This window comes from Typopeltis vanoorti, chromosome 25, assembly GCF_054136105.1.
Source record: "Typopeltis vanoorti isolate ZY-2024b chromosome 25, IOZ_Tvanoo_1.0, whole genome shotgun sequence".
Lineage (NCBI taxonomy): Eukaryota > Metazoa > Arthropoda > Arachnida > Uropygi > Thelyphonidae > Typopeltis > Typopeltis vanoorti.
Window position 1 is genome coordinate 2257879 of NC_143573.1, and position 13534 is coordinate 2271412.

Genomic DNA, 13534 nt, shown 5'->3' on the forward strand with positions numbered 1-13534 from the left:
TTTTTATGTAACTATCTCATAAAATTTTTTCATATAAATCTCATTTAATTCAATTCCTTGTGGCTGTTTTACTAAAGAAATTAAAATTTGATGAAATAGCTGTGATAATTATTGAAAGTTTCCTAAATTAAAAATAGTCACAGTAAAAGTCTCACAGGTTTAGTTAGAAAAGCCAGTTTTAGATTACCAATTTTTGCTGCTTTAAAATGCAGGCCATTCAATATAGCAAATTCGTCGAAAATAGTTAATTATGAAAGATAGTTTGCTATAGTGAATTTTAATTAGAATAGCAATTTTCAATAATGAGAAAGTAAGAGATTGGTCTGAAAAGTTCTTGGCCTTGACCATAGATGGCAACACTATCGGCAAGATTTTTTTTTTTCTAAGTTGGTATATCTGTCATAAGCATCCATGAAATTGCAAGTCATTCTATCAAGTAGTTTGTTTTATACAGCTGTCTGAAGCAAAAGTGTTGTCTGTGTCCTTTAAAATGGATAAAATTTAGTATCGTGCAGTTATAAAATACTTTATAAAAGAAGGTTTAACGCTAAAAGAAATTCATTCGAAGTTCATAAAGTTTATGGGCATTCTTCTTCATTTTCGACAATTAAGAAATGGGCTGCCGAGTTTAAATGTGGCTGTACCAGCCTTGAAGATGATCCCCATGAAGGATGTCCAAAAAGTGTAACAACACCAGAAATCATTGATCAAATGCACGATATGGTATTGGATGATCGGCGAGTCAAGATGCGTGCTATTGCTGAGACTATAGGCATTTCAAAAGAACGTGTAGGATATGTTTTGCACCAAGAATTGCATATGAAAAAGCTTTGCGCAAGATGTGTGCTGCACTTGCTCAAACATTGCATGAAAATCTCTGAACAGTGCTTGGAGCATTTTAACAAGAATAAAACTGATTCTGTGCATCGATTTTTTACTATGGATGAGACTTGGATTAACCATTACCCACCAGAATCCAAACAGCAGTCAAAACAGTGGACAGAAGCCGGTTGTTCAGTGCCAAAGAAGAAGACAAAGTCGGTTTCATCAGCAGGAAAGGTCATGGCATCAGTGTTTTGGGATGCTAAAGGCATTTTGTTTATTAATTATCTTGAAAAGGGTTAAACAATAACCGGGGAATATTATTCCGATCCTTTAACCAGACTAGATGACAAAATTCGTGAGAAAGAAAAAAATCCGTTTGCAGAAGGAAAAAAATCCTTTTGCAGAAGGAAAAAAATCATCTTTCGTCAGGACAATGCACCTGCCCACAAAAGTGTTTTGGCAATGGGAAAATTAAGGGATCTGCACTATGAATTGTTGGAACATCCACCCTATTCCCCAGATTTGGCTCCCTCTGACTTCTATCTCTTCCTAAAACTAAAACTCTTCCTTGCTGGTCAGCATTTTTCTTCGAATCAAGAGGTGATTGCAGCTGTAGAGGGGTATTTTGCAGATCTTACCGAGAACCATTACAGAGGCAGGATAATGGCGCTGGAGCATCGCTGGAATAAATTAGTCTTAAGGGAGATTATGTTGAAAAATGAAAATAATTTTGAAATTATAAACTCATTTTTTCATTGTTAGGCCGAGAACTTTTCAGACCACCCTCGTATGTTAAAGCAGTATTTGCTGTAAAGTTTACTGTTTTTTAAAGTACTAAACATTTTTGGATTCAGTTGTTATATTGAAGATTAAAAATAACATTGTTTTAATTTCATTTATAGCATATTCTAGTTCAACATTATCTGTGATTCTTTCTGCTGCTATTGGAGTATTTGGATTTCTCTTGGTCATCTCTGTTATTGTATACTTTCTTCTTCGGCGACGCTATGGAAAAAGGCGACCTTCAGATGAAATGGTGTTACGTGTCCATGGCTCTGAAGCAGTAAGTAATTGGAGTTTGCATATAGTTACTTTCCTTGTTCCTTAAGAAGTATTAGAATAAAAAGAAAAAAAAAGTATCCCATACACAAGAGGTTGAAGAACCTATAAGTACATTAATGCCATGCCTACAGTGCAGATGAGGATTGAGGAAGAAAAAGTTTATTGACCTTTTTATTGAAGAATTGCAGGTTTGTAGTTTGGGAATGCTCCATGAGGAAAGCTGTTCCAGAGGAAAGAGAGGTAGATGGAATAAAAGAGGAAAGGAGAAGAGAATCAAGTTTGGTGTGTTTGCAGTTACACTGAAAAGGGATTCAGTTCTGCCCTTGTTCTAACAAGCTCAGCAGTGTAGGAATGATGGTTGGAGTGGAGCAGTGACCATGGAAGTACCTGTCGAACACACACAAAGCTGAAATATTGCATGTGTGTGTGTGTGTGTGTGTGTGTGAGAGAGAGAGAGAGAGAGAGAGAGAGAGAGAGAGAGAGAAAAGGGGGAAGGTTGAAGTGAGTTGAGTCTTTAAAGAAGTGATCCTTTATGATCACTTCCTTAAAGACTGATCCTTGATCTGCTCTCCTGTTGATAGCATCAAGAATTTTTAGGGAAGTTTTAAGTGCACCACCTCAAACATGTGAGCAGTCTTCTAAGGATGGGTGGATTTGGGATTTGTATAGAGTTACTAGCTGGGTAGGTGAAAAATAGCATCTTGAGAGAAAAAAATAATGCTTAGTTTTTTAGATGCTGAGAAGTGATTAATGTGATGTGTTTACACCAGGAGAGACTTGAAGTAAATATTAGTCCAAGAAGAATGAACTGATCTTGTCTTGTGATTTGCGTGTTACTTGAGGATAGGAGTAGGTGAGCTGATGTCCGTATTGTGAGAGAAAATGCAAGACTGTTTTGATAGTATTGAAGGTGATTAGAGGGGCCCTGCTTTATTGAAAGATTGAAGGGTGGAGAGTACTATCATAAGCAAAGCTGAGAATAGGATTATTGGTGATGATAGAACATAGCTCTGAGGCACTCCTGCTTCGGTGGTGAAGCTTGAAGAGAGGGAGCTATCCACCATGACACATAGTGAATGACCAGAGAGAAAGCTGGCTATCCAATTACAGAGTAGTAGTAGTTACACTAAAAGATGGCACTTTGTTTAGCAGGCCTTGATGCCATACATGAACAAAAGCTTTGGAAATGTCAAGAGTGACAGCATGTTTCTCCAAACCTTTCCATGCCATGTATCTAGTTGGTGGATGCAGTGTTTCCAATTTAGCTCTTTTGCAGCTAGATCTAGCTCTTTTTTTTCTTCCCCAGCTCCAAAAATTTTAATCTAGCTCCTTCAGAACTAGTTCTAGCTCTCTTTAGTTGTTTTTATAACTTACTGTTAAAGAAATAGTTTTAAAAGTTTTCCAGATGTTCGCATTTGATAAGGAATTGTATTGTACATTTGGTGCGAGCATCGTACATGTTTCAAACACATGATGAGTCAGTCAGTCAGTCACGTGGCCCAACAGTCTGCCATTTTTTCGCCTTAAAGTTGATAGCACCGCTTCAAGTTAGTCTTTGCACAGTGTTCTGGTTGGTAGTTACGATAGAGAGTGGGAAGTTTTCAAAGACTGATCGTAATTCGTTGCAGTAAAGAGTTCTATACCTTTCTTCAAAAATGAGCAAAGAGAAAAATAAAGCTTACAAGCAAAAATTTAGGAGGGAGTTGTTGCAAATGGGAATATTTAATAAATGGTTGTGTGAAGTTCCTGGTGACGCTACAAAAGACCACTGTAAGTTTTGCAGATGTGATATAGCTGCTAAATATTGTCAGCTTGTAAAGCTTGTATAGCTGATGGAAAAAAAGTGTAAATAGCAGGAAATGTAAAAAAACATTTAAAAAAGGCTAAAAGATGACTTACTACTAGTATGTGTCTACATACCAGATTATAAAATTTAATAACTGAAAATAAATGAATTTACAATTACTTACATGTATCTATTTAAAAATAAAATTTTTATTATTTTTATTTTTATTTATTTATTTTTTTGGACATCGCGCCAGATTGTTTTGCAATGAGTTCAGTGCTTGACCTGTTTTTTTTACTATCGTGTTCAAAGTGGACACGGAGAGACCACGATCTTTTGCTAAATGCACACGTGTTCTGGCATGCCAATCTACACGTCACAGAATTTGCCATCTTTTCTTCTACTGAAATACATTTTCTGTCTTTTTTCTCCATGTTACTAACATGGATAATCCACTACCGCAACTTGAAAGTAACTTTCACATGCTAAATGACGTAGCAGAAATTCTGCAATATCAATTCTTACTGCGATTGAAAAATCATGGTATCGCTCATCACTATGTTACTGCTGCAAGCTTGCAAGTCACTGTGATGGCGGAAACAAAACTACTGCCGAAAGCAACACCATCTGAGAACAGAAATGTGCAGATTCGAAAATCAGTATTGCCACCCGAGGAAAAAAAACGCAAATCACGAAATAACATCCACATCAAGTTGTTAATGGCGGGACAACAATATATCGTTAGAAAAAGGCCCTAAGACGGGACCAACAGAAAATGACGTAAATGGCAGGAAAATGTAAATTGCGGGAACGTAAAAACGGGGTTTTACTGCATGTATATTTTATTTATTTATTTATTTATTTATCTACAATTTTTTTTTTAAATAAGTTAGGAAATTTAATGACATTTTTTAGTTATCTTACACTAGCTACTTATATGGTGCCTTTTGGAATTGTCAGTTATTGTTTAATTAGCCTTTATACATGTACTGGAGATGCCCATGATACTCAGGCAAAAACTAATACACCCTCTGTCCAAAAATAAACTGAACTTTTGGAAAATAGAAGAAACTAGTGGCGCCACTTGTTGTATCTTTCTGTTGTCGAAAGCGGCAACCTTCATTAATGTTGTGTCAACTGTTTATGACATTTGTTTCATTAGAAGCCGAGTTATAGTGCCAAGAGCGACAGTGTGTTTTGACGAACGATCAGAAAATGAGTTTCAAACAGAGAGCTGCGATTGACTTTTGTGTTAAACTTGCTAAAAGTTTTACCCAAATGCTTCAAAAAGCATACGGTGATGAATGCTTATCCCGTACTCAAATTTATGAGTGGTTTAAGTGATTTCAAAGTGGTCATGAGACGCATGAGGCCGCCGAAAAACCAGGTCGTCCAAAAACTGGACTGAGCGAAGTTAACATCCAAAAACACGTGATTTTCATCGAAGAAAACCCGAAATCATCTGTGAGATTGATTGAAGATAAATTGGGGATTCCAAAATCAACCGTGCACAACATTTTGACCAAGAGTTTGGGTCTTCGTAAATTGAATTCGTGATTTGTTCCCCACAAGTTGACCGACAACCAAAAAATGTATCGAATTGAACACTCATTAAACTGCTTGTAAGGACTCAAACTTCCTTGAAATGATCGTTACTGGTGACGAAATGTGGCGTTTTGAGCATGAGCCCAAAAAGTGCTGAGTGGAGACCACCAGAAGAGGGGCATCTGAAAAAAAATCGCTTGGAGAAGTCAAAAGTAAAGACTGCTGATTTTTTTTCTATGATTCCAAGGGCATTATCCACAAAGAATTCGTTCCGCCTGGCCAAACGGTCAGTGGTGAGTTTTATTTCGAAGTTTTGAAGTGATTGATAGTGAGAATTCGTCGCATATGCAAATATCATGATGCAGGCAGCTGGTCACTTTTGCTCGATAATGCACCATCTCATCGTTCGAACATTGTGAGGCAGTTTTTGAGAAAAACCAAGTTTGTGTGTTGGATCACTCGCCATGTTCACCTGATTTAGCACCCTGTGACTTCTTTCTCTTCCCCCCGACGTCCCCCTAAAAGAGTACCACATAAAACGAATTATTAATACAGTAATCGATCATGGACGAATTGTAATTTTTGCCATTGATTATTATATTTGATTAATGTGATTTTGATATACGTGGCAACATCGAGGGATAAATTAACCGTGTTAATTGAGGGATACCTGTATATTGATTGAAATAAATTATTTGAATAATTATAATTGGCATGCGTTTTATTTTCTATCAAAAGTTCAGTTTCTTTTTGGATGGAGGGTGTAAATAATATTTTACTTGAGTTAATTCTGTTATTATAATTTTAAGTAGTATGATGTCTAGTGGATGATTGCATGTGATGGTGAGCATCATTTATTATTGGTGTTTATGCTATAGATATGAAAGTCAGGTTTTTCTTTTGGAGATTCTGGCATGATTTGTATGTTGTGTTTAGTCTGTCCATTTTGTTAGGATTGGTTTTTGAGAGAGATTTGTTTTAGTTGTAGTGCCACTGTTAATGTTTACATGTTTCATTATTGGTTCTTTTATGATTGATGGAAGGCTAGTGTAGTGAGAGAAGATGCTGTAGAGAGAGAGAGAGAGAGAGAGAAGAGCATGATATCCATACAAAGAGCGACTAGTCTCCTTGCATTATATATGTATGTGTGAATATATCATCATCATCAAATTCCTAATGTACCCTCAGGTTTTTTTCATTTATTATTATTATTATTATACCTCATCAACTCTATCAACGTACACAGGCCCTACATAATCTCCGAGGTTTGGAAGCTTCACAACATAAAATTGAGGTCACAACACCGACCAATAGGCGATAACAAAAACACTTCAAAAACAGAAGCACCTACCCGACTTGACATAGCATCCACTTCCCCAATGTGTTCAGATGATGACCAAAAATAGTCGAAACGGACCGCACCCCATCAACCCCCTTTTCCCCTTCCCCCTCCCTATATAAAAAATCAACTCTTTCATCTTTCCCCACCCTATATAACATAATAATATAATATATATGTTTATATATATATTACTGAAAATAAACCTGGGTTTTTTTCAACACCCAGAAAAAGGTATGTGTAAATTTCTCTTCCTTATGCTACATATACTTTTTGGTAAATTTACACCTACAATGCCCTAATAATCCGTGAGTAAATAGCCAATGACGTTTAAACAGGGGCACTCCTAAACTGAAGCAGGCAAAATAGCCGTAATTATAATTGCATAACTTTATATTTCTCGACATTAAACTGACACCCATTAATCTTTGCCCATACTGACAGCCTATTTAAATCGTCCTGCAAGCTCTCTCCACATCACCTTGATTAATTATTACTCTACCTAATATCACGTCATTAGCAAACAACTGAATATTTCCTTTCAGGTTATTTCATATATCATTTATGTACAAATTAAACATCACTGGTCCCAGTACTGAACCTTGTGGCATACCACTAATCATCTGTTTTTCCTTGCTTCTGCCTCTCCACTTTTTGATATCTGTCCAGCAGTCACCATCTTATCCACTTAACCAGTGTCATATCCACTGTTTTTCCTCTCAATATACCACTTTTTGATATCTGTCCAGCAGCCACCCTCTTGTCCACTTAACCAGTGCCATATCCATCCCTATTTGTTCTAATTTGCATAAGAGTTCCATTCGGTATCCTGTCAAATGACTGCAAAATCCAGCAAAATCATGTATCCATTTCCTTTATCCAACTCAGCTGTTATAAAATGTTACTCTATTATAAAACGTTAATAAATTACTGAGGCATGACCAATCCTTCCCAAAGCCATGTTGATCCTCATACAGTATCATAATTTAATTTACCCATTCTTGAATTCTCTTTTTTTACCAGTTTTTCGAGTACTTTTACTGCCATGCCTGAGTTACTGATTGGTCTATAATATACTACTCCAGTCATAGAATCTCCATTATATAAAGGAATTATTTTGCCCTCTTTCCGCTCACCTTGGAACTCTACCTGAGCTGAGACTTAAATTAAAGATGCTAGTCAAAGGCATTACCAGTTACCTTGCAGATTCTCACAAAGCCCTAACTGATATCCCATCTAATTTCACAGATGTATTTGCATTGAGATTCTCTAATATCCTAAGAACTTCCAATTCATCCATCTCTGTTCCCACATTAGTGCCTGTAACATAGGTTAAAGCAGTAACCTCATTGTGATGATATTCCCTTGTAAATTGGTCACTCAAGTAACTCGACTATTTTTTCCACTTCTTTCTCCTCATGACCATCATCGCTCATTAAGATTAATCTTCTATATTCATTCTTCCTCTTGCTTGCTACATAATGAAAGAACTCTTTGGGATTTCCTTTGGTCTGCTCAGCTAATTCTTCTCATAATCTGATTTTGCCTTACTTGCCATGCTGGTCATATTTCTCATTATATAACCTTCACAGCATTTTCTTCTTTAGCAGCTTATGCTTAATGATATTACTCATCCATCTAACTCCTACCCTGATTAACCCTCCTTATCCTAGATATATAATTTAATGTTGCTTCTTCTTGATGACCCTTAACTATATCACATGCACTACTACATCCATGGTACAGATTTAAGCTTTTTCCTAAGCATCTCATAATCACGTGCCTTGTAGTTCCACAAATACCTCTTCGTGATAGAATGTTCCTCATGTTGTATAATCTACCAAGTCAAGACCATATGGTCATTTTCACTAATTGGAGGCAACGTTGTCACCTTGGTTATGGATAGCTCTTCTGATCCTATGACCAGGTCCAGTTCTCCTACCTCTAGTCCTCTTCATCACATGCTGCTTTAAGTAATTATCTCTTAGCAGGCATATAAATTCTATTTTTTTCTTGCATGCGATCATTTTTTCCTTCCAGTCTATATCTCCATAGTTGAAGTTCCCTGTAATAATCACTCGACCTGTACTCATTTTACTTCCCTGAAAATACTGAACCTTTCACATTCAGTCCCTGAACTCTGTTGAGTCTCATACACGAGAGGTTGGTTAATCAGCCTATAATACTTTAGCACCATGTATGGGTAGTGAGTTTGGAAAGGAGAAATTTGTTTACATTTCATTTGAAGTCCTGTATATTGTATTCTTTAGGAAACACATGGGAAGACACTTCCACAATACAGTAGTAGCAGGTATGAAGGGAGAAGAAAAGAAAGTTCTGTGATTTTGGAGTTGAATAGTAAAGGAATTTAGCTGCACATGTTGAATGTTGTGAGGCTAGGGCAGATCTGTGATTTACAGCTGTTCAAAGGTGAAATAATGCTTTATGTGAAGGAGAAATTCTAGTTTTTTTTTCCTCCAAGCAGGAGATGCTCGATGTCAGCGTAATTCCAGGACGAGAATTCTCATCTTGTTTAGAGCTCTGAGTATTTTCAAAGATAATACTAGAAGAAAGTGGTTCTTTTTTTTGTGGGAAATAAGGCAGAACTGTGTGTTCTTCTAGCATCGAAATTGACGAGGTTATATGAATTCCATTGAAGGATGGCTTGGAGATCAGAATTCAGGGTAGTAGATGTTGAGGCTCTGTAAGTCGTGGTGATTGTGTAGTTCAAAGTTTCCCAAATAAAAGGGAGGAGCAAAGTGTGCTATCATCTGTGAAGCAATGTATTGAAAATAGCAGTCAATTGACATAGATTGTTGGGTGATAGAACAGAACCTTGTGGGACCCTGATTAGTAGCATAGTTAGAGAATAAGGAGCTGTCCATCATACATAGTGTGCATCCAGTCAGAGAGGGCAACCCAATTGCAAAATTTGTGGGGCAGACCAAATGATAGGAGCTTGGTCAAAAGCTTTGGAGATATTGTGTTCAATCAGTTGTGATTCACCAAACTTTTCCATGGTATTTCTCCAGAGATTGGAGACATGAAAGCAGATCTCCTATTGATTGGCATTGTCAAAATCCCTTCTTGTGGTCATTTATTAGTTTGGGTACTAACAAGGTAGTGTAGGATTTTGATGATTCTCTCCATTACTTTAGAGAGGATGGTTGCAGAGATTGGGCAAGAGTTTGTTGGTAATGATTTGTCATCCTTCTCGAGAACAGGTTGAACATACACTAATTTCCAAGCTGTGGGATAGATACCAGCAGAGTAAGAGAATATAAACAGGCTACATAGAACAGGAGTCATTTGCAGTACTGCCATCAGGACCAGAAGATTTTTTAGTGTCTAATATGAACAGTATTTTACTGATCTCTTTCTGGTGAAAGAATAGAGGAGGCATTGAATATTGTGTATTTGGAATGGTTGGGAGACATTTTACCAGGATCAATTATGCATATTGGAGGAAAAGTATGAACCCAGGAGAAGGTCTTGTTCTGTGGGTGATGACTCAATAGAGCCATCTGGTTCCAATAGTGAGAGGTGGGGAAAATTTTCACCCAATTGCTTTGGCAAGAGACCTAAAGGCTTGACTGCCATTTGGATAGCTTCCTGCTTTTTTTGCTCTTTCAAAGTCTGTTTTGGAAGCATTGGTAGCTTTCTTGCAGATGTTTGGGCGTAAACACCAAAGGAAGATGTCTTGATGAAAGCCAATTGGGGTATGTTTTGCATGTTCAGCCATGACACATATTTTGGTTAGATAGGAGATGGCAGTTTAGGTGTGAGGAATGGATGTTTCAATGCCAATAAGAATTATTTTGGAGATAGATTCAGTGTGTATGTTTGGGTTGGAAGGCAAGATATCACAGTGGGATATCTTGAAAAGGCCGTCTCTGTTACTAGCGAACTTCCCATCTTCATCGGAACTGCTGCTCGCAGGTAACGCGACTCTCCCCGTCCTCAGAAAGGCCTAGCACAGGAACGAACTTCGAAATGAGAGCCCCTAGCCAGTCAATCTTTGTCTTTTATATTATTCTCCCGACCTTGGCCCTTCTTCTCTAAAGTTTCCTGGAGGGTTTTCTCTGTCACCCACACTATCGTTGGGTTTTGGCGGGGAAACTCATAATCTGGTGACATTCGTGACTGTTGCTAGCCTTAGGTCTCCTAGCCTAATCCTGTCTGAGCTTAATTTTAAGTGCAAATCTAGTGGTTATTCAAATATTTTAACATTTAGTTACAACATTTATCTCAGTACAGTGAGTTATACATTCTTTTACTTACAAGTATAATATGTAATTTAATTGCCCATGTAAAATCAACATAGAAAAAATATTTCTGTTTTTTTTTACACTTTAGTTTAAAATTTAGGTGTTAGGTGTGAGGAATGGATGTTTCAATGCCAATAAGAAATATTTTGGGGATAGATTCAGTGTGTATGCTTGGGTTAGAAAGCTGAAAACAGTCTAACCACACCAAAAATAGTCTAACTACATGAATGAGGCATAGAAATCCCGAAGGTCATCCACACATTATAGTGCCAGTCTTCTCTTGATTGAGAATGGTGCGAGCATTGTTCTGCATGAGAAGAGATAAGCACTAGATTGTAATCTGAGTTATCTAGGGGACATGCATTGTTCACAGTGTACTTGGAAGGGTCACCATTGAGGAAGTGAACTAGGATATTTGAGGGGAGGTTAGGTTATCTTGTATTCTTGTAGAGATGTGAACAATTTATGTATGGTCATTAGTGATGACAAATATCTCAGCATCTTTGGCTGCTTGATCTGTGCAATTGGAGGAGTAAAGCCAATTGGTGTTGTGAGTATTAAAATCTCCTTGGAATATGATTTCATTGCTGCTAGGAAAGTGAGACTGATGAAAATCAGTGTTTAAGGAGAGGAAGTTGAAGAGTTAAAAGTTGTTGGTAGCATTGGGTGAATGATATAGACTGCAAATGAATTTGCCTGAGGAGGGCAGGGAAATTTTCAGCCAGAGAGGGTCAAAGTCAGGAGATTCTAAGTCGGATGGTCTCAGCATGGTATGTCAGGGCACATATATGCACAGATGCCATTCTTGGGTCAAAAGGAATCAAAGCCTGTGTAATTAGGAAAGCTGAGATGAATAATGTTTGGTGGTGGGGAGAAGATTAGGATTCTGCCAGAAAAGTAGATGGTGTTTTGCAGACTAGAGATGGTAGTGAACACTATTAAGGTTTTCGTTGAAACCACATATGTTTGTGAAGTGAATTTGGAAGGCTTGGGTTTGTTGTTGACTGCATGCATTCTACATGTTTCTTATGAAGTGCATGTATAATAATTTCCACAGCAGCTAACAGTGTTACTTGATTTCTGCACTTTCCATTTTTGTAATCAATGATTCCACTATTGTCATGAAACTGTCCAAATGACAGTCAAGCCTTTAGGTCTCTACCAAAGCAATTGGATGAAATTTTTCTTCTAGCTGTTTTTCTACTTGACATTCTTGTTCTCTCTGAGCAAAGGTTAGATCGGGCCAAGCTTATGTGTGTGATTAGGAACAACTGCCTATGAACTTGTTTATTGCCACTAATTTAACTAAATTGAATTTGTGCTCATTGGTGTATCAGTGGTCACTTTCCTGAGGTGTGGGAAGTTTGGTCCATCCCTTTACATTGGTGGTCCTAAACAGTCACCCAATGATTTTTATAGGGTTGAAGTAGCGTTCTCCTGCTAGCCTAATGATATCATCCTTAGCAGCTCATCTATTTCCATGGGAAAGTTGAGAATGATGGCATTGAGCTTTAAATTTTTGGACTTGACATGTACCGTTAATGCAATTAGGTTATTGAATTTGTGTTGTCAGGGGAGAGCATTTACATTATGGCACTGATCATTGAGCAGTTTGAGCTTGGCATTTAATGTTTTGATTTTGCAGGGAAATGTTTCTTCTGTAGTATTGAGCTGCTGCTCAAGACTATTGCATAAACTGGAGAATATGGGATTGAAATATAAATTCTTGACTCTTGATATTAAAAAGTAGGATACGGTGGGTGTAAATCTGCCAGATTTAAGGAGACCAGTGGTATACCTCAGAGTTCAGTCCTTGGGCCATTGTTGTTCTATCAATACATTAATAACAATAGGAAGGGTTTGACAAGAGATGTGCAATTGTTTAACAATGATGCAAAGATAGGGAGTGCAATCAGGGATGTTACTGATATTCAGCACACACAAAATGATTTGAATAGGCTGGAAATTTGGGCAAATGAAAATTGCTATCAGTTTAATTTTAGTAAGCGTAAAGTTATGCACTTTACGAGGCATATTATATTAGTGGAATTATGCTAAAAGAAACTGATGAGGCCATGGATCTTGGTGTTATGATGGATAAGAAGTTGAAGTTCAAAGATCACATAGCAAAAGTTGCAAATACAATTCAGAGGATAATTGCAATGTTGAAATGAACCTTGACATGTAAGGCTAAGGAAGTTATTTTGCCTCTTTATAAGACCACATCTGGATTATTGTGCGCAGGTTTGTTCCCTCCGGTTTCCAAGGGGATAAAGAAGCTGCGGAAAGGGTGCAAAGAAGAGTTACAAAGATTATATCCAGATTATGGGATTTAGATTATAAGTATGTGGATTACAGACTGTTAACAGGAGAAAGAGGGGTGATTTGATAGAGGTCTATGAACTTTTGAATGGGTGTTATAGGATATTGTCTGATGAAATGTTTTGTTATATTGAAGGTGGGGAGAGAACACGAGGCATTCATGGAACTTAAGTTTGTTCACAGTCAAGAAGGGAATAAGAGCTAGGTTTTCTCTCACAGAGCAGTGAGTGTGTGGAATAGCTTGCCTTTAGGGGTAGTGAGTGCATCTAGTGTGAATGAATTTGAGGGAAGGTATGTCAGTTGGTTTGGGTGATTTATAGCCTCCCTCGATGAGTTCTTGACTCCCTGGACATCTCAGATAATAATAATATCAACCAGAAATTAGAT

At 37.4% G+C, this 13534-nt stretch overlaps 1 protein-coding gene across 1 annotated transcript in view; it reads left to right on the forward strand.

The window, feature by feature from the left end:
- The window catches only part of Wsck (tyrosine-protein kinase Wsck), a 475983-nt gene that overhangs the window by 181791 nt on the left and 280658 nt on the right, over window positions 1–13534 (forward strand). Inside the window, exon 8 of the mRNA XM_090414787.1 lies at window positions 1728–1888. Within this exon, the coding sequence (XP_090270913.1) occupies window positions 1728–1888 (161 nt within the window). The remainder of the gene's footprint in view (window positions 1–1727; window positions 1889–13534) is intronic.